Below are 21,689 nucleotides of genomic sequence, written 5' to 3' on the forward strand. Positions count from 1 at the left end.
CTACACACTCATATTTTCTCTTTTATTTTAGTACTATATAAGCCACTATTTAATGCATTCTATGTATTTTCTTTCCCCCCACAGATATTTGACATATCGTGGGATTTGTACCAGCCGAGCAAGCTCGTGAGCTGTGGTGTCAAACATATCAAGGTACGGCTGCTTCTTGGTGTCATTTTACACAGCGAGCAGAAAGCTATCGTTGCTTTATTGGCATAAACATTTGAAAATACATCCAATCCAATACAACTTTATTTATAAAGCACTTTAAAAACAACAACAGCTGAAACAAAGAGTGGAAAAGACGCGTGTGACGTCATGTTTACGTGCCATGACACTGGAGTCCAGGCACCGTTTACCAGTTAGCTGCGTTAGCTCCTTTAGCTCCTTTAGCGCCGGTAGCGCGCCTATAGTCGAACTGGAGCGGTCTATTTAGTAAACGAAAAGAGCAACGCTACAAATAACCAGCCTACCTGTGTACTGCGTATGTGTGCCTTTTAGTTTAGCGCTACTTTAGAGAGTCATTTTAACAATCAAGGAGTCACGTAAACATGACGTCACACGCGTCTTTTTCCGGTCAGGCGCCAGGCGTTAACGTTGACGCCATTAACGGCGTAAAATAAAACAATAAAATACTGTAGAAATTCTAAAATCAACACAAATAAACAGGTCATACAATACAACTACAAGAAGATAAAAACCAACATCTCATACTCGGTCGAAAGCCAGTGAGTAAAAATGGGTTTTAAGATGTGTTTTAAGAGGGGGAATATTGTTCCACAATCTTGGCGTGGCAACTGGAAAAAGCTCTGTCTCATGGCCATCATCAAAGCCTTAAAATAGATGTATGCAAATTCACTTTATTCCAGAATCCCGTGCTCATTAGCCACTTCACAGAAGTATCAGAGGCAGCGAATCACGGCCTCTTCTCTCAAATCAGAGAGGAAATGTGTTCTTTTCATGGTGGACCATGACTCTCTTGAATGAATCTACATTCAGCATTGTACAAACTGCAGCTGTGCGTGCTGCTTTTCCATCATTCATCAATCGTCAACGAGTTCACGCATTGGCGTCTTCCATCTCTCCTCAGGATATGTAGCCGTGTTCCTTGAGTAGCCATGGCCATTAGGAAAAAATAAGAAAGAAATCCAAAGCCACAGAGGAGGCTTATTTTCAAAACATTGGGGGGAAAAAGAGTGAATCACACTCAGATGGGAAATGTGCCCACAGGCCCTGTGAGGCTAAACATAGCAGCAGACTTTAAATGGGTTTGATGCAGTATTTAGGCTTAGCTAACCGAACGTGTATTCCCCACTGATGACTCCCTCATCTCAATCTAGATTGACCTGCCTCCGCTCCATGGTGGCACAGAAACCCCCCTCTGGCCGTTTAACTAACCCCCCAGATCCCTGCTGAAATCCTCCATTCTTCCTCCTCCTCCTCTCTTTTCTCCTATCTGGTTTACTGATGCCAAGGCAATCCAGCAATTGTCCCACATAATTCCCCCAGCCGTCACTCTGCAGAACCATGTGACATCTGCTCCCTGGCCCCCGCGCTCGCTGAGCGATTACAGCACAATCCAGGAGATTTAGCTCCAGTAATCCAACCACCAGCAGGACAAGGGGAAATGTAACTTCTGTGATCGCTGGATGCTGCCTGGTGTCTTACTCCTCAACAACACAGATGTTTGCATTTGGACTTGTTGGAGACCATTTAGACATCAACGCACGAAAGTTTAGCTCCAGTTTTACATGTTGTAGCGAGGTGGAACCTTGAAATAAACTCATAGCTTTGGAACCTGGAAATGCATAATGCTGTTGGATTAACATTTCTGTATAGTATACATTGTAGTACCTCAGGATTATTGCTGTTTATAGAGTAACTTTCTTTGCTTCAAGTTTATTCCCAAGATACACTGGTAGCAGTCACTTCACGTTGTAATATGGACTTAAATCATATCATATCATAAAACCTATAATAGACCTAAGAACAAACAATAAAACTAATAGTGTTGGGCACGTTAACGGCGTCAACGCTAATGCACGTTAAAGCATGGCGCGTTTCCATGACGACTGATTGGAAAAAGATGCGCGTGATGCCATGTTTATGTGCCGCGACACCAGAGTCCAGGCACCGTTTACCAGTTAGCTGCGTTAGCTGCGTTAGCTCCTTTAGCGCCGTTAGCACGCCTACAGTCGAACTGGAGCGGTGAGTAAACGAAAAGAGCAGCGCTACAAACAACCAGCGTACCTGTGTACTGCGTATGTGTGCCTCTGTTTTTAAAGTTTAGCGTTACTTTAGAGACTAATTTTAACAGTCGGGGAGTCACATTAACATGACGTCACGCGCGTCTTTTTCCGGTCAGGCGCCATACGTTAACGTTGACGCCAGTAACGACGTAAATGGTGTAATATGGACTTAAAACTGTTGTGAATTGTAAAATAATACAATTTTTAACATGCGATATGATGCATTTAATCATCAAATGTTCATCAGTTTATCTTGCTGAGATGGTGTAATGGCTTACGTTGTTGTCTTGCAACAAGAAAGATGCCAGTTTGTTCCTCACACAGTCCAAAGACTTGGGGGCTTAGATATAAATTGACCATAGATGTCAGTGTAAATGGTTATTGTTCTGAGAAGTTGGCTTATTTTCTTGTAGGCTCACCATGCTTCCATCCATACTTCCTGAGCTTCACTTTTCAAAGTTGAAGACTCGGTTCATTTTCATAGACAGTATATTCTATGGTCTGCACGTACAGTTTACCTCGGATTACTCGCACACCTACGACTGTGACTACGTCATCCCCCCGGACCACAAAGCTCACGCAAAATGCAAAAACCTCAAACTTGTTATGAACCCAGGAACAGGAAAGAGCTGAAGTCTGTGCATATCTTAGCGGTACGATGGCAAATCTGAGGCTGCGATGGTGATGTCTGATAATCGACCCTCCCTCTGTTAGCGCACATCAGCCCTGTCAGTCAGGAGATTAGGTGTTCGCCGATAAGTTCTTGTGTGACAACAAACGGCGCACACTACCGCCTACGTTTTATCTCTCCTCTGGGCAGTGTCGACATAGTGTAAGACGTAGCCTTTAGCGTGCTTTTGCAGTGAGCCAAATGTCAGCTGTCGAGGCAAATCCTCCAGGTAGAGGCAGTCATTTTCCTGCTACTTGCCTGCGATTAGCAGGCAAGTAGTCTTGGTTTGTCTTGGTTTCGCGTGACAACGGCCGTGCATCCCCAGCATTTGAGACGCGTTCTCCCCGTGATCTCATCTCCATGCAGACAGAGCCGCCTCTCTTTCCTCCTCCTCCTCCACCTGATGGATTTAGCGCTCAGACAGAAGGCCATGCCTGTGCATCCCAATGACCTTGTTCATAAATAATAAACCTGCTCGTATGTGAATGTGTGCCTGTGCGTCTGTGTCTGTGCATGCTGATCAGGCGGTCGCTGACCTCCAGCAAAGAGTTCTCAGTGTCACATGCTCACAATCACAAGTGGGATGGGGGAGAATTTCAATTTGACTTTCTGTCGACGTCTGTGTGTGTGTGTGTGTGTCATAAGTGACCGGGTGATTTTCACTCTCTTGTATCCAAATGCTGCCTAATTGTCCATTTGCTCTGTCAGAACAGGATTACATTGAGGGGATTATTATTATTATTAGTCACCACATTGTTTGACTCTCACTCTGTTTGTTTGTGTTCACAGTTTTGGAGCTTATGCGGTAATGCTCTCACTCCCAAACGCGGCGTCTTTGGCAAAACGGGCGACCTCCAGACCATCCTCTGCCTGGCGTGCGCCAAGGACGAGGTCACGTACTCGGGCGCCTTGAACGGCGACATCTACGTGTGGAAAGGGATCAATCTGATGAGGACCGTGCAAGGAGCTCATGGGGTGAGTTTGCGTCGTGGGTTTTTTGTGGCTTTGTGGCTGCTTCACTACACTCTTAGAAATAAGGTTTCCAAAAAGGTCCTTCTACAAGGGCTGAGGTTCTACCTGGAACCATTTGCTTTTCAAGGGTTCTTGGAGAACCATTTTGATCCAGAGAACCCTTTAAAAACCCTTTCCTGAATAAAGGGTTTTAAAAAGGTTCTACCTGGAGCCAAAAACTGGTTCTCCTATGAGGATAGGAACCTTATATGGTTCTACTTAGCACTTTTATTTCTAAGTGTGTAGGGGTGTAACTGTTCGCCCAAACCAATTCGGTTCAACTTCGGTTTTTGACTCACAGTTCGGTTTAAACCTTGGTTTTTATAAACATACTGAAAAACCTTTTGGGAAAACTTCCAGAAAAAATGTCTGGATTTTATTGAACGATTGTCGCATTGCAATATCAAGATCATGAACATTACTAGTATAAAACTTAAACAAAATAAACACTTGGGTTGAAGCCGTGCTTTGTCTGTATCTGCTCGGTAGGAAAAAGGATCAGCCTTTTCCTCAACAGGATTAAATGATATCTGTGGGATCAACAGCTGGGTTGAGAGGGATGGCTGGATGGCTGTATGGGGGAGGGGGATAATACAATACATGATTTATTTATTTTTTATTGCCAAAGTACCTCCCTGTGCATCCTTTAATTGCAAAGCAACTGTAAAGCGCTCCAATCATGATAAAATATACGACTCCCCTGTTACCTTGTTCTGTGTAATCCCGAGGCCACGGGAGTAGGTATGTAATTGTGAAAGCCTTGTTGAACAAATGCTTGGCCAAGCAGCAGCACTGTGCGCTCTGCTGTAGCTGGGGCTGTTTCTGCTGCTTGCTCATTTATTGTGCAGATCTCCACTGACAGCTTGTCATTTCCTCCAGTCCGGGATTTTCAGCATGAATGCCTGCGAAGAGGGCTTTGCCACCGGGGGCCGAGACGGCTGCGTCAGGCTGTGGGATCTCAACTTCAAACCGATTACTGTCATTGATCTCAGGGAAACAGATCAAGGGTATAAAGGTGAGGTCAAACTGCCTGTTTTTCTTAAAAAATCTCAGTAAAGAAAAGTCGCAGGCCGAACCACGGTCTCCTGAGGCACAATGAGAAATACCACAGAAAAGTACACCTTATTATAAGAATCTGCTTCTTTGTGCTTCATTTCTTGTTTTCCTTTCTAACTCTTACTTTCTTGTTTTATATTTCCATCTCCCGTCTTTGTAATCTCGGACCTATCAGTAGCTAGAGGTGAAAATAGCCGAGGTGGGTAAAGTCACCAAGAGGCCAGAGTTAACATCCACGTCAGTCTGTTTGTACCAGTCGTCACGTTGTTGTTCTTCTGTTGTCGTCTTGTTGTTTTGAAGTCTGAGAGCTTCTGTGTACATCACAGGCTTTTCTCCATCTCCTCTTAATGTCTGTGCCAGGATGCAAATGACCGTATTCACCTTTTGTCTTCACGATCCCTGATTGTAAAAGCATTGATTTACATGCATTTGTTTGTTTGTTTTTCACAGGGCTCTCTGTGCGGAGCGTGTGCTGGCGAGGAGATCACATCCTCGTGGGCACGCAGGACAGCGAGATCTTTGAGGTCGTGGTGCACGACCGCAACAAGCCCTTCCTCATCATGCAAGGTCACTGCGAGGGAGAGCTGTGGGCGCTGGCCGTGCACCCCACCAAACCTCTAGCTATGACAGGAAGTGATGACCGCTCAGTCAGGTGAAGCTTAGACACACCCGAACATGTTTCAGAGTATCTGAATTCATATTATCCTTGTGTAGTTATTTAAAAAATATGTTGCCTACGGTGACCATTGTGGACTATATATAAGTCAAAATCCTGGAACGGCATTTGGACAACATCATTACAGCCTTCTTCATCCACCTTTCCCTATCTCAAGAGAGAGGAGGGGCACACAAAGGATAAATAACGACAAAGGGACCAAAGAAATTGCAAAATGCTGTTAGAATAGAATTGAATATCTTTCATTGTCATTGCAAAGTACAAGGAAATTGAGGTAGAAACTGTCACATCAGTGCAAAAAGGTACACAAGACAACAGGCACAGTATGAATTAGAGATATCTGCATATAAAAAAAACCAATAGATCTTTTAAAGATAATTTTTTAAAATTGAGAGTATTGCACTTTTATGCAGTCTTCAGTATCTAGTTCTAGGAAATGTGCCTTTCTAAATAAAAATAAAGTACTCACCCCTCTCTTTTCCAGCGTCCTTAGTTTTGCACAAAGAATGTGAACAAAATAACCCAAAGTTTAAACCAAAAGTTAATACTTCAGGGTTATGTAGCAGATCTGTTTTTCTGTGTTAGCATTGTAAGCTAACAACAACACACATCCAGACACGTAAGTTACTTATTTTAAACTGCAAAAAAGGGGAAAATGTGGCTCGGTTGAACTTCTGTAACTCGATATGTCCTCCTCCTCCTCCTCTGTGTTATTAAAAGGATATGGAGCCTTATAGATCACGCATTGATAGCCCGCTGTAACATGGAGGAGCCGATCCGCTGTGCCGCCGTGAGCACTGACGGAATTCACCTGGCGCTGGGAATGAAAGACGGCTCGTTCACGGTTCTGAGGGTCAGGTGGGTGCACGATCCAAACGTTCCTGAGGAAGTTTTAATTCGCATAAATTGCCCACTGAAATGAAATACTCTGCACTTTGCACTTTTTTCGCTTCCCTTCAGAGATATGACCGAGGTGGTCCACATCAAGGACAGGAAGGAGGCCATCCACGAGCTGAAGTATTCTCCTGACGGGGCCCATTTGGCCGTCGGCTCCAACGATAACTCGGTGGACATCTACGGCGTGGTGCAGCGGTACAAGAAAGTGGGCGAGTGCATTGGCTCCAACAGCTTCATCACACACATGGACTGGTCCACAGACAGTAAATACCTGCAGACCAACAACGGCAGCGGAAGGAGGCTTTTCTTTAGGATGCCAAGTAAGCATGAGGTTTAATTTGACTATTACTGAAGTATTAAGTCAAAGAGAGTAGGTTTTTTTGTGGGGGGATGTAATGTTGTTGCATTGTAAAATAAAGCATGTCTTTCCTCTGTTGAGGTGGGAAGGAGGTGACCAACAGGGAAGAGCTGAAGCTGGTGCAGTGGGCGACATGGACATGTGTGCTGGGCCCAGAGGTGAATGGAATATGGCCCAAGTACTCGGATATCAATGACATCAACTCTGTGGACGCCAACTTCAACAATCAAGTCTTAGTAACGGCCGACGACTACGGATTAGTCAAACTTTTACGGTATCCATGTGTTAAAAAAGGTAAATAAGACCGTATTAAGCTTTTAAATAATTATTACTTATATGCTATGGGACTGACAGGTTTTCTCTTGGGTTTTAGGTGCAAAATTCAAAAAGTATTTAGGTCATTCAGCTCACATAACCAACGTGAGATGGTCACATGACTACCAGTGGGTGATAACAATAGGCGGAGCAGATCACTCCGTGTTTCAGTGGAAGTTTGTCCCGGAAAGAAAGTCCAAAGAAGCTCTGCATATTGCGCCGCAAGGTGAGAGTTTTACACAATCGCTCAGACTTTTATTGATATGATTGTTTCCTGAGATGTGTGGATTCAGTGTAGCATGTAACATTCACAGGTTTCACAGGTGTGGCTAGACGTAAATCTTCAAATCTAGCTTTTCTTTCCACCTTTACCACCTTTACATTACCACCAAATAGAAGCATTTCTCCTACTTCCTCTTTACAATAGGAACCACTATGGACACTGACGTTGTCTGTTGTCCCTTTTAAGTATTACACAACATACTTGGCTGTAACTGATGGTCTCAGCTCAGCTAGTTAAGTCCAAAGATCCTTGGCTGCTGGTGTGTTTGAGCGCTGCACGGTGACTTTGGGGCGACCACACAAATTGGTGGCTCTTGCCAACCAAACATTATCACATTAAGCTGAGTGGTGCATCCTGTTGGATCTCCTGATACTGTACCTACTCAATCTTCTCTACTCACATAATGCAGAAAAAAATTTTAAACCAAAAAAAATACACTAGAAACACAAATAGACTTAACTACAAGTTAGATTGCCTCACATTTCTGTGCAGAAATGGGAAAATAGCTTTTGCCTGAAGTGTTATATCGTGTATTGTTTGTACTTATTTATGTTTAGCTATTGTTTTAAATCATTCCCGTGCGTAGTAAGTGTAGTAAAGTCAACCATGTCGCTCACTCTTACATAATATGTGCACTCAAACCTCCAGAGAGCAATGCACTAGATCGTTCTCTTCTCTTACTCTCTTTTCTATTAACTATCGTTTCTATGAAGCCCTACGAAGGGCGTGGCCATCACATTAATTAAGATTAAATCCAATAAAGTGAATGAAGCTCTGGAAAGTATAATTGCATTGTCATTCTCAAGCCATATTTTTTCCAGCGGCAGGGTGCAGCTGTGCTTTCTGAAATTAAAGCACATACTAACTGCCTCTCCTTTTAATTTCCCTAATGGATCTTCCGAGTGGTCGCTGTTAGCTGCCAGTTCTGCTTATTGCCTCATCCTGGCACGGCTGCACAGTGCTGCATCAGCATTTTTATGCGTTCGTCTTGAGCAATGTCACTGTCGAGCGAGGCTGCGTGATAAATCGGAGATGTCGTGGTGTTATTTCCACCCTCACTTGATGAAAAAGAATGCTGTGTTGTTTTTGACTGTGTGTTTTGTGTTTGATTTGATTGTGTGATCTCGTTCTGTTTGCAGAGACCTTGGCAGACTCAAACAGTGAAGAGTCAGACTCCGATCAGTCCGACGTACCCGAGATGGACTCGGAAATCGAGCAGGAGACGCAGCTCACGTATCGACGACAGGTTTGCATCAATAATAACACCCCCACGTCTTTATTAAAGCACACCACAAAATCCAAATCATAGGGTTTAATAATAAAGACTCTTCTTTATTCCCTCAGGTTTATAAAGAAGATCTACCTCAGCTCAAAGAGCAGTGCAAAGAGAAGCATCGAGCAGCGGTCATGAAGAAGAGAGAGAGAACGCCAGGGAGTCGGGTGAAGCTGCACTTCATTCACGGGTGAGCAAAGAACAACAAATAACAGAAAAGCTCCTAATATCTTCTTCTCCTCAATCATTATGTTGTTGTGTTTTTAATCTTTGCAGCTACAGAGGCTACGACTGCAGGAGCAACCTGTTCTACACCCAGACAGGAGAGATCGTCTACCATGCAGCTGCTGTCGGCGTGGTGTACAACAGACAGCAGAACACGCAGCGCTTCTACATGGGCCACGATGATGACATCCTCTGTCTGGCTATACACCCCCTCAAGGACTATGTAGCAACAGGCCAGGTAGATGTGCCACTGCAGCTAACATGAAATAGGAGAGTGGAGAGAGCATTAGTTGGTAGATAGTGAGAGGGAGAGAGAGGGAGATGGATGGATGGATGGATGGATGATAGATAGATAGATAGATAGATAGATAGATAGATAGATAGATAGATAGATAGATAGATAGATAGATAGATAGATAGATAGATAGATAGATAGATAGATAGATAGATAGATAGATAGATAGATAGATAGATAGATAGATAGATAGATAGGACAGACTCTTGTGACAAAGATGTTATAATACTAGGCAATGCTCATAATAAAGACGTTTATGGATAGATAGATAGATAGATAGATAGATAGATAGATAGATAGATAGATAGATAGATAGATAGATAGATAGATAGATAGATAGATAGATAGATAGATAGATAGATAGATAGATAGATAATAGATGATTCGCTAGGTAGATAGATAGATAGATAGATAGATAGATAGATAGATAGATAGATAGATAGATAGATAGATAGATAGATAGATAGATAGATAGATAGATAGATAGATAATAGATGATTCGCTAGATAGATAGATAGATGGATAGATAATAGATGATTCGCTAGATAGATAATAGATGATTCACTAGATAGATAGATAGATAGATAGATAGATAGATAGATAGATAGATAGATAGATAGATAGATAGATAGATAGATAGATAGATAGATAGATGGATAGATAGATAGATAGATAGATTGTACAATAGATAGATAGATAGATAGATAGATAGATAGATAGATAGATAGATAGATAGATAGATAGATAGATAGATAGATAGATAGATAGATAGATAGATAGATAGATAGATAGATAGACAGACAGACTCTTGTGACAAAGATGTTATAATACTAGGCAATGCTCACAATAAAGACGTTTAATGTTTTTGTTTCTGCAGGTGGGCAGAGATTCCTCCATCCACATCTGGGACACAGAGACATTGAAGCCCATGTCTGTGTTGAAGGGTTTCCACCAGCTTGGAGTGTGCACTCTGGACTTCTCTGGTAACATTAGTTCACAAACGCCTCAAACAAAAACATCTTTCACGGAAGAGACAGATTCACGAGACGCCGAGCTTTTAAGCAGTCCTGAGAAATCGTGTGTTTTAGTTGCAGCACTCTGACAGTGTCAAGGTAGAGCTGTTCGTCTCACCCGCTTTAATTGGCTCCAGGCAGATGCAACAAAGTGATCTGATGTCAGAGTCAGTGAATCCCCTGCCGTAGATCAAACCCTCTGCTCTGCTTTCATGTCGCTAACATCCACAAGAACCAGAGCAGGAGCTGGATCTGTGCTGTTCTGTGCTGTACTGAACTGAACCGTTCCCTCCGTCTCTCTCCACAGCGGACGGCAAGCGCCTGGTCTCGGTGGGTCTGGACGAAAACCACACCATCGTGCTGTGGGACTGGAGGAAGGGGGAGAAGCTCTCTGCCATGCGGTGAGTGCAGCAGCTGCCGTCCCCACACATTTTGGAAACGATGACAAACCTTCCCCGTTAAAGGTTGTTTTGACACTTTGCGCTTAAATATGGACAGTTACAGATGAGGGTGAAATTGAAGCTGCGCTGAGGCTGACTGTGTGATTAATGATGATGGTGAATCATCTTCAAGATTACATGGCTGCTACACTTAACCCTGCCAGAGTCCAGGGCCTCGTCTGGACATACATAATTAATAAGAACCACTTTAGATGTATTATTACTCAAGTTTGAGCTCCTTACTATATGGGATTTTCTTTTTTTTTAGAAGAAGGAGGAACCCCTTTAACTATATACATCTTTAAAGCTTTTTTCAAATTGCAAATGATGCAAACGCAAACAATGGTGCATGTTGTCCTGGAGCTAATTGGATATTAAAGAGCAAGTATTTTATGATGAAGTACAGCTTAAAATACACTGACGATAAAGTCAAACTTTGATCCTAAGGACAAGAATGACATTTTTATGCCTCTCATGATGTCATTTGTTGGTGCTTTTTGACTTGTCCTACTTGATGTTCATATTTAGCATCTGCTCCAGTGAAATAATAGTTTGTTATGTTACACCGCAGGGCTTCTCCTATGTGTGTGTTGTGCATCAGCCTCTTGCTGTAGCTCGGGGACAACGGCAGAGGGAAACAGCCTGACAGAGCCTGACTTTATATATATATATATATATTTGTTGTGCCAGAGAGGTGGGAAGAGTGTAATGGGAGTAAGGACAAGGAGAGGTGGCAGGTATGATAACGAAGAGCCAGGAAATGGAGAGAGTTAGGACAGAGAAAGAGGTGCAACTTTTCCTCGAGCTTCACAGAGACTGAGGTTGAAGCAGGAAACAGTTCTTGTGTGCTGGACTCTTCATCTTCATCATTTTGAATGGAAAATATGCTTCAATAGGGCTTCACGTAGTTTCTCCAGTACCTCATCTAAGCTTGTTCATCGAGAAACCCCCCCCCCCCCCCCCTTATTATTTGCAGATGTTTTAATTTGTGGCAGCAGGAAAACTTGGTTGCCAACTTTAAATTTAAACATTTACTTCAACAGACTTCAACAACAACAGATGTAATAGGTTGTAACTTAATTTGTAAGTGTTTAGTCGCCCTCTTAGCATATTATGTGACTCTTTAATGATAATAATAAATAATGTTTAAGTTCCTGTAAATGTTGGCTCTCTCCACACCCAGACTTAAACAACAAGTATATGGGTATATATAACAAGTATATTGACTGTTTTTGGGATGTGCAACTTTCTGTGTGTTTTCTCCAGGGGGAGCAAGGACAAGATATTCATTGTCAAAATAAACCCTTACCTGCCCGACAAGCTCATCACAGCGGGAGTGAAACACATGAAGTTTTGGCACAAGGCTGGTAAGGAGTGACTCTAACAAGCGGATGGAAATCTGCCTCAGCTCTGTCACGTCTGACTGTGAGCGAACTAACGGCCTCTCTACCTGACTGCCTGCCTCTCTTTCAGGTGGCGGCCTAATTGGACGCAAGGGGAACATGGGCAAGACGGAAACTATGATGTGCGCTGTGTACGGCTGGTCGGAGGAGATGGTGTTTTCCGGCACGTGCTCCGGGGACATTTGCATCTGGAGGGACATGTTCCTGATGAAGACCGTCAAGGCTCACGACGGCCCTGTTTTCAGCATGCACGCTCTAGAAAAGGTACGTCACAACCCCGCGCTGTGAGTTACCAGGGTGGGAAATAAAGTACTATGAATAAAAATACAGATTTCTATGGATATAAAGATTGTTGGAAATTGGAAATGTTTCACAAAAATATATAACAAAAGGGTCATTGTTTATGATATTTTTTAATCCAGAAACATTTCATTATAAATCTTAAAATCCTACTTTTGAGTCTACTGGATCAGAATTAGCCACATTTGAAGCAAGGTCATTATAGTTTTTACATTTTTACATTTGTTTTTACTAGGCACAAAGCATGTAAATGTAAATGTAAATGTACTTTATTTATACAGCCCTTTACAACAATCCTTTCGGTGATCCAAAGTGCTTTACAAGAAATAAATAAATAAAGAGGAAACACATAAAAGTAATTAAAAACAATAAAAACAATAAAATAGTGCAAAATAAAATAAGATAGAATCAGATAAAAGATAAGAAGACAAAAGATAAAAAGTGTCACCATACTACTCGGTATTAAAAGCCATCCTAAATAAATAGGTTTTTAGCCTTGATTTGAAGAGGCCCAGGTCAGAGATAAGACGCATCTCAACAGGGAGTTTATTCCAGAGCCTGGGAGCAGCAACAGCAAAGGCTCGATCACCCCAGTGTTTATATTTTGACCTGGGCACTTCCAGCAACATTTGGTTGTTTGACCTCAGAGCTCTACCCGGATCACGAATAGTTAAAAGCTCAGATAAATAAGATGGGGCAAGATCATGAAGAGCTTTAAAGGCAAACATTAAAAGTTTAAAATCGATTCTAAAAGAGACTGGAAGCCAATGGAGAGAGTGTAGAACAGGGGTGATGTGCTCTCTTCTATTAGTGTTGGTTAAAAGACGGGCAGCAGCGTTTTGAACAAGTTGAAGGCGACTGAGAGAAGTCTGGGAAATGCCAACATACAGTGCATTGCAGTCGTCTAATCTGGAACTGATTAGCGCATGTATGGCTTTCTCAAGGTCGTGACGGCTTAAAAACGCTTTAACTTTGGCCAGCAGACGCAACTGGAAAAAACTAGTCCTGACAACGTTACTAATTTGTTTATCAAACCTCAGATGACTGTCAAAGGTCACTCCCAGATTCCTGATGTTCGGACTGAGTTTTGAGGACAAGGAGCCAAAGCCATCCATCACAGTATCCCCGAACACAAGACATTCCGTTTTCTCGTTGTTTAAATTAAGAAAGTTTTGGGCCAACCACTGCTTAATGTCAGCAAGACAGCTAGACAAGGAGGATTGTGCGCTGTTGCTGTTAGGCTTCACTGGCAGGTAGATTTGTAGATCATCTGCATAGCAATGAAAAGATAGGTTGTGCCTGGCTATAATTGACCCAAGTGGCAACATATATAATGAAAAGAGTATGGGGCCAAGAATAGAACCTTGTGGGACTCCACAGGAGAGAGGAGCACTGGAAGAAGACAGATCACCAACCATAACAGAGAAGGTCCTGCAGGACAGGTACGATGTGAACCACCTTAGTGCAGTGCCGTGGATGCCAACGTAATTATTTAAACGTGACAGGAGGACTGAGTGGTCCACCGTGTCAAAGGCTGCTGTGAGATCAAGTAGCACTAAGACAACAGGGCTCTTGGCATCCACAGACAGCGCAATATCGTTGTGCACTTTTAACAGTGCAGACTCAGTACTGTGACGAGACCTAAAACCAGATTGAAATTTCTCATGACGTGTTTCCATGACGACTGACCGGAAAAAGACGCGTGACGTCATGTTTACGTTCCCCGACACCGGAGTCCAGGCACCGTTTACCAGTTAGCTCCCTTTAGCGCCGTTAGCGCGCCTACAATGGAACTGGAGCAGTCTGTTTATTAAAGGAAAAGAGCAGCACTACAATTAACTAGCGTACCTGTGTACTGCATATGTGTGCCTCTGTTTTTAAAGTTTAGCGTTACTTTAGAGACTAATTTTAACAATCGGTCACGTAAACATGACCTAACTTGCGTCTTTTTCCGGTCAGTTGTCATGGAAACGCGTCATGCATTAACGTTGATGCCGTTAACCACCATTTTTACATTAACGTGCCCAGCACTAGTTTTTACTTTTATTTTGTTTTTCAGTCTGCTTTTTTATTTCAGTTTATTTTTAGTTAATTCAACAAATGATTTAGTAGTTTTAGTTTTGAGGAATTGACTAGTTTCAATTGTTATTTTTTCACTGCTAGTTTTAGTTTTAGACTTTCGTTAACTATAATAACCCTGATTTGAAGTCGTTTTTTATGTAAAATATAAAATGTGTTCTCAATTTCACCTTCTGTCGAGATAATTGTAGCTTTAAATGTGCTAATATATTATTTTGTGCCTATAGGGTTTCGTGACTGGGGGGAAGGACGGCATCGTCGCTCTGTGGGACGACACATTCGAGAGATGCCTCAAGACCTATGCCATCAAGAGATCGGTCCTCGCTCCAGGATCTAAAGGTATGAACTCTCCTCTGTCCTAGAAATCAAATCCATTTAAACGCTGAATGCTTTTAGCTGAAATGATTGAGATTGCCTCCCCGTGTCCTGGTTGTAATTTAGGCCTCTTGATTTCATGCTCTATAATTCAATCAAACTCTGCAGGGCTGCTGCTGGAAGACAACCCGTCCATTCGTGCCATATCTTTGGGCCACGGCCACATCCTGGTGGGGACCAAGAACGGTGAGATCTTAGAGGTGGACAAGAGCGGTCCCATCACGCTGCTGGTCCAGGTAAATATACAGTAAAGATATAGTTTTATTGTATGACCTGTTTATTTGTGTTGTTGTTTTTATATATTTTCTACAGTATTTTATTGTTTGTTCTTGGGTCTATTAGGTCACAGGTTTGTATTTGTTTTATTTATTAATCTTTGATGTACAGCATTTTGTTTCTACTATTACTACTACTACTAATAGTAATATTATTAGTAGTAGTATTATTAAGAATTTTAAAAGGTTTTTTTAATTATGATGATTTTTCGAATAAGAAGTGCTCACACAAAATTAGTCATTTAAGTTTAGCCAAAGCAAAACAAGAAGGGGAAAATAAAACCATTTAAACCAGTAATGTGTTTTATTATACGTAGTCTGTTCTTGTTTGCCTATTTTATTGTCTCTTTTTCTCTCGCTTTCCTCCCATTTATTAATTTAACATAATATTTGTTGTATTGTTTAATTGTTGCTGTGCCTTACCAGGCTATGTGCATTGTAATATTTGATATTTAATAATAGTATTAGGCTTGATTGGTCTGTTAAGCACTTTGTGCTATATAAATAAATATATTTTTTAGGTTTCATGTCCTTAATTCGCCGTTAATTCTTACACCGTGAACCTTAAAGAACATTTTGCTTTTTTCTAATCATGCTCCATTGCTTTTTTGACCAGCTGTTAAATAGAAACTCTGTTCTGTGTGGGTGTGCAGGGTCACATGGAGGGTGAAGTGTGGGGCCTGGCCACTCACCCCCACCTCCCGCTCTGTGCCACGGTCAGCGACGACAAAACCCTGCGCATATGGGACCTCTCACCCAGTCACTGCATGCTGGCTGTGCGCAAGCTCAGGAAAGGTGAGTCAGCGCTCCAGCACGAATACAGATTTTCTCTATGTGTGCAGCGGTCCCACGGGGGCTTTAACAAGTACCTTCCTCTTCACAGGTGGTCGATGCTGTTGCTTCTCCCCCGACGGCAAAGCCTTGGCAGTGGGTCTGAACGACGGCAGCTTCCTTATCGTCAACGCGGACACTTTGGAGGACCTGGTGTCGTTCCACCACCGCAAAGACATCATCACTGACATCAGATTCTCTCCAGGTCAGTGCTTTATTGTGCTATTCTTCTACAGCACACAAAAACTCTGTGCCCTTCAAAGTCTCTGAGTTTGTGTGGGAACCCCCCCTTCCCTTCACTCCTTCTAGTCAGGAGGGACATAGCTTCAGGCCTTGCCCATATTAATGGCTTTCTGTAATAAGGCCAGACGGAAACACAGCGAGAACAGGATGAGAACGACAAAGTGAGAGAAAGAAAGAAGAAACTAAACCGTATTCCACCTTGACACAACACACAAAAGATCCTGTTTCTGAACCAAACACCAGGACACGATCTCTGAGGTCTAATTCTGGGCTGGAAACTGGTGAAAAATAAAAAATACTCATAAGCAACAGTGAACATCTTCAGCTTAAATTTGTGATAAACGAGAATGTTGTTATCCAATAATAATATTTTCTCTGTTTACCATATATATAAATATGCATTCTGAGCCCTGTGCTGAACATAACATAACAAGATGGAAATGTCTGGTGACCTCTAACATTTGCACATGATCTTATAATTGATCAAATTTGACCTGCTGTGTGAACTAGAGAACACAATCAGCAGGATTTTGTTGCTAATGGAAATTAAGTCAGTAAATGATGATTCATACACACATATTCATTCATACAACTCGGGGTTCTTGTCCCAGGAACACATCAGCATGTAGACTTGCAGCCGAACCCACAGCCTTTTCATTTAGAAGAAGACCCACTCTCTTTCCACCGCATCTTGTATATTTAAACTCCCGTCTCTCTCTCATGTTGGGGCTCAGGTGCAGGGAAGTACCTCGCCGTAGCATCGGCAGACACCTTTGTGGACATTTACAACGTGATGAGCAGCAAACGGGTCGGCGTCTGCAAAGGATGCCTCAACTATATCACCCACCTGGACTGGGACAAGAGAGGTAAACACGAAACACGAACTACTGTTATCTGCAAATGGAAACGCTTCGCTGCCCAATGATACTTTGATAAATGTAGCCTCTGTCGTCTCTTTCACTCACAGGGAAACTGCTGCAGGTCAACACAGGTGCTAAAGAGCAGTTTTTCTTCGAAGCTCCGCGCGGCAAGAGGCAGACCATCCCGGCTACAGAGGTGAGCAACGTAGCAATGTAGCGGCCCATTGTTATGGCGCCGTTGGCCCTACGGGAACAGAGGAGGCATTAACGCAGCCCACTTCTCACCTGTGTCTAATTCTAATTTTGGCTGTGATGCAAAAAATACAACGGTTCCAGAGGAGAATTGAGAAAATGAGTCAAAGTCTCAGTGATGTCCTCTATTGTGATTAAAAGATATTCTTGCGCTTTTCTCTCAGTCACTTTACTTCACTTTGATTCAGGTTAAAACAAGCTGCAGTTGAACAGTTCATTGTTTTCATATGGAAATCTCACTTTGAAACGATGCGATTAGCAAAATCGCAAAGGCTGCGATTTAATTCTTCTGCTTTTGCCTGTTCTATTGTCTGTGTAAATTAAAAAAAATGTAACTCTGACTTATTCAAACATTCTTATCTTTAAGTTCTAATCCTTGGAAAACAATATAGAGGAGAACAATTGTCTTAACTCTGTTTTCCCCACATTGTTCAACCCTTTTAACTAAATAATGTACATTTCGGGGAGATCATTTGTTCCATTCTTTTTCTTTGCATAGAGCTCATTACTCTCGCGTTGACTCAGCGTTCATCGACTGCTCGCAAAATATTCAAAACACAATTATCATTTCCTGCTCTCCATGGTGATAAATGGACCCAGAGAGCATTTCTGAAGATCTTAATGGGTGAAATGTGTTCGTGTTTAAATATTAAAGGCTCTTAAGTTTCCACCTAGCATTTCTGAGCTGTTGTGTTGATATTTAAATGTTTCCTTATGTGCCTCAGGTGGAGAAGATCGACTGGACCACGTGGACGTGCGTCCTCGGCACGTCCGTGGAGGGCGTCTGGCCCGTGATTAGCGAGGTCACAGAGGTGACCTGCGCCTGCCTCAGCGCTGACAGGAAGGTGCTGGCGACAGGAGATGATCTGGGATACATTAAACTCTTCAGGTATCCTGTCAAGGTACGTTCACGATCCCTCGACTCCAGGCTTTAGGTTTAAGGTTGATGCAAATGTTATGTTAATGCATGTGTGTGTTTATGTAAATGTTGTCCCCTCTGCCACAGGGGAAATACGCAAAGTTCAAGCGCTACGTGGCTCACAGCGCACACGTGACCAACGTGCGGTGGACCCACGACGACAGCCTCTTGGTGACAGTGGGCGGAGGCGACGCGTGCCTCATGATCTGGGCCCACGAGCCTGAGGGCCGACGGGAGTTCAAACAGTGCGACAGCGAGGAGTCGGACATGGAGAGCGAGGACGACGGAGGTGAGGAGTCGAATTCAGGTTTTTTTCTTTATTGTTTGGGCAAAATCTGACTCGTTCCCTTTTCGCCCTTTAATCAGGCTACGACAGCGACGTGATGAGAGAGAACGAGATCAACTACACCATCAAGGCCTTATCCACCAACATGCGACCCATGACGGGTGTGAAACCTCATCTGCAGCTGAAGGAGCCCTCGGTGGACGAAAGGTATTCAAAATAAAGCCGTTTTCAAATGCTCTCTGGGTGCGTTCAAGCTCAAGATATCAGAACAGCTCTTATCCTAGGGATTTCTGCCATAGAAATAGTACAGATTTCTGTTATTCTAATAATAATTATTAATTTATTTATTTATTAATTTACTTACGGGACGGGAGTGGTCTAAAACATTTTTGCGGAGTTTGTTTAACTTTTCTTTTCCTGCGTTTTGTCTCCTGCCTCTTTTTTGAAGTAACTCGGCCTTTTTTCTGTTCTTCTTCTTCTTCTTTTTCCTCTTCTTTCCTTTAAATGGCCGTCCGTCTGTCACTCTCCCGCTTCATTCTTTAATTCCACATGAAGACAGGGCGTGGTCAGGTAAGCTCTTGTGTTGATGTATCTACTTTTACACACAATTATTTTACCGTCATACTACAAACCAAAGGTCTTTGTCAAAAAATGCATTTTAAAAATCTATCGTAATATCGATGATTTCCAGAGAGTCTGGCTCTCCGTGCATCCTCTGCCCGGCAGTTGTCATAGCGATAGACTTTGGGTTGCCATGGCGACACGCTTGCCACTGACTCATGTATTTTGTGTCCTCTCAGTGGCTGAGGTGTTGTGTATCGTGTGTCCAGCAGGCAGCAGTGAGTGAACGCTGCAGGAAACCCTCCTTTTTTTCTAATTCTTGCTTCCTTTTCCTTCTGTTCTCGCTGCCATGAAGAGGATCCAGGTAAGTCACATTTGGTGGGTTTAACTTTTAAATTTATTTAGTGACACCTGGCTGTGGTGTTGTATCACTGTCACTATCATTGTTTGTGTTGTTTCTAAAATAGTCAGAGAAATATGTAACTTATTGGATTTAAAGCTCCCATAGACCTTTAAAAGTTCAAATTAACGCTGTTTTTGGTGTGCATCTGCACCATTACCTTGTTTATGAAGCCCTAAAGTTTAAAACCTGAGAACTCTGGGTTTTAATTGTATACTCGGGCTCTGCAAGCGCTCTGAAAAAGCCTGGAATCGTGACGTAAGGATGCCGTCTTCAGTGAGGAGAGATTTCGATCAGCTGGTTTGCAGCAACTAGGAGGTTTTTGACCATAAAAATAAGTTAATTTATGTAAGTAGACCTCCATAACTCGCATATATATGTGCCACAGGACCACTCTATGGGAGCTTTTGTGAAATAATCTGACTGGGTTAGGACAGACAATTGCTTCGTACTGATATGTTTATGTCCTGAAGATGTGTGGAAATGTAATAATCATATATCATCTTTCAGTGCTTCACTGATAAAACAGACACTTGAGATGAAAGAAGAGCGTCGGGGTGTTCATGGCGGTCGTTGCAGAAGATGTTTACGTGTTTTTATGAGTGTATTCTTTCAGAAAATGATGGACTTTGTTCCAAGTTTTCACACAAAACTCACTTTTTCTAAGTCCCATTTTTTGTTCAGACGCGTAACTCAGATAAACTGATGCAACTTTCTTATAATTTAACTCAAATTGCATTTCCAATACGCCCCCCGGTGTTCAGCAAGAATAAACCCAGAAAATACAAATGAATATATGGCTCCTGCAATCATCATCATAATAATTCTAATACAGACGTAGCTCCTCCTCGGCCGCCTTCTTAACCCAGCTGTCTGTTTCCAGGCCTCCTGTCAGCAGAGCACTGCCACAGCCGGAGAAGCTGCAGACCAACAACGTCGGCAAAAAGAAGAGACCAATCGAGGTAAGAAGGGACCAACGATGAATGTCATGTACACTCTAATGGGATCTTCTCGGCTGATGACGCGTGCTTGTGCTCTCCAGACAGCGTCTCTGCGTAGTCGCTTAATTCTGTTATCAAATAACGACATCAGGCAGAAACAGCTGGCTCGGGGGGAGGGAGGAAACGTCCTCATTGTCCTCATGGCGTTGACCTTTCTGACTTTCTTGTCGTCCTTGCTCCCTTCTCTCAGGACCTCGTGCTGGATCTGGTGTTTGGTTACCGTGGCAACGACTGCCGCAACAACGTGCACTACCTGAACGAGGGGGCGGACATCATTTACCACACGGCCTCCATTGGCATCGTGCTCAACTTGACAACCTGTGAGTCCTGTTGCGATGCACTTATAATAATAACGATAATAATAATAATGCGTAAAAAGTAAAATATAACACTTCTTCTCACAGCTTGCCAAAGTTTCTATGTAGAACACAGCGACGACATTTTGTGCCTGACAATCAATCAACATCCCAAATTCCCCAACGTCGTGGCAACAGGCCAAGTAGGTATGTTTGTGAGAAGCTGACCTCCTGTGTCAGGAGCAGCTGCCTCCTCTTTCCTTCTTCTTCTTATCTCTGATATGAAACACATAATGATATATATACATACATGAATATATACATTACTGTATATATCAATCCACAAACTGTTAAAAAGTCAAAGCCAACAAACTATTTTTGTCCATTAAACTGACTTCTCTTTCATTTCAGGTGACACTGGTGACATGTCAGGTAAGGTTTTTTTTTTTATTTAGGTTTTTTTAGGTTTGCTTTTTTTTTTTTTTTCAGTTAAGTTTTAGTTAATTCAACAAAATGATTTCGTAGTTTCAGTTTAGTCATTATTATTATTTTGTTTATTTATTTATTTTAAATTGTCGTTTTTATTTGTATTTCAGTTAACTAAATTATTTTTTAGTTTTAGACTTAGTTTCCGTTGTAAAATTAAACAGTGTGTTTCAACTCAAATCCATTATTTAACTTTAGTGCCATCTAGTGGTGATCTGATGTAGGACCCATCTCCTCAAATGTAAATTTAAGTTTGCTTCAGAATTCTAAAGATTCAGAGTATAAACTGTCGTACTAATTTATCTCCCGTCAAGTATGAAATTCTATAAACCAAAACACAATCTCACGTTTAGTTTTTGGA

General features: G+C 42.3%; 1 protein-coding gene across 1 annotated transcript in view; it reads left to right on the forward strand.

The window, feature by feature from the left end:
• eml5 (EMAP like 5) overlaps nucleotides 1-21,689 on the forward strand; it is a gene marked incomplete at both ends in the record, with an annotated part of 39,405 nt that overhangs the window by 12,592 nt on the left and 5,124 nt on the right. The window contains 28 exons of the mRNA XM_083892433.1: nucleotides 85-153; nucleotides 3,709-3,894; nucleotides 4,810-4,945; nucleotides 5,437-5,638; nucleotides 6,383-6,520; nucleotides 6,623-6,879; nucleotides 6,999-7,211; nucleotides 7,291-7,458; nucleotides 8,655-8,761; nucleotides 8,860-8,978; nucleotides 9,065-9,251; nucleotides 10,186-10,291; nucleotides 10,629-10,722; nucleotides 12,028-12,128; nucleotides 12,235-12,428; nucleotides 14,771-14,882; nucleotides 15,027-15,154; nucleotides 15,847-15,988; nucleotides 16,077-16,229; nucleotides 17,002-17,133; nucleotides 17,235-17,323; nucleotides 18,105-18,281; nucleotides 18,386-18,587; nucleotides 18,665-18,791; nucleotides 20,429-20,507; nucleotides 20,737-20,866; nucleotides 20,951-21,049; nucleotides 21,254-21,274. Coding sequence (XP_083748559.1) covers nucleotides 85-153; nucleotides 3,709-3,894; nucleotides 4,810-4,945; nucleotides 5,437-5,638; nucleotides 6,383-6,520; nucleotides 6,623-6,879; nucleotides 6,999-7,211; nucleotides 7,291-7,458; nucleotides 8,655-8,761; nucleotides 8,860-8,978; nucleotides 9,065-9,251; nucleotides 10,186-10,291; nucleotides 10,629-10,722; nucleotides 12,028-12,128; nucleotides 12,235-12,428; nucleotides 14,771-14,882; nucleotides 15,027-15,154; nucleotides 15,847-15,988; nucleotides 16,077-16,229; nucleotides 17,002-17,133; nucleotides 17,235-17,323; nucleotides 18,105-18,281; nucleotides 18,386-18,587; nucleotides 18,665-18,791; nucleotides 20,429-20,507; nucleotides 20,737-20,866; nucleotides 20,951-21,049; nucleotides 21,254-21,274 — 3,868 coding nt within the window. The remainder of the gene's footprint in view (nucleotides 1-84; nucleotides 154-3,708; nucleotides 3,895-4,809; nucleotides 4,946-5,436; nucleotides 5,639-6,382; nucleotides 6,521-6,622; nucleotides 6,880-6,998; nucleotides 7,212-7,290; nucleotides 7,459-8,654; nucleotides 8,762-8,859; nucleotides 8,979-9,064; nucleotides 9,252-10,185; nucleotides 10,292-10,628; nucleotides 10,723-12,027; nucleotides 12,129-12,234; nucleotides 12,429-14,770; nucleotides 14,883-15,026; nucleotides 15,155-15,846; nucleotides 15,989-16,076; nucleotides 16,230-17,001; nucleotides 17,134-17,234; nucleotides 17,324-18,104; nucleotides 18,282-18,385; nucleotides 18,588-18,664; nucleotides 18,792-20,428; nucleotides 20,508-20,736; nucleotides 20,867-20,950; nucleotides 21,050-21,253; nucleotides 21,275-21,689) is intronic.

Source organism: Microchirus variegatus (genome assembly GCF_963457635.1).
Source record: "Microchirus variegatus genome assembly, chromosome: 7".
Lineage (NCBI taxonomy): Eukaryota > Metazoa > Chordata > Actinopteri > Pleuronectiformes > Soleidae > Microchirus > Microchirus variegatus.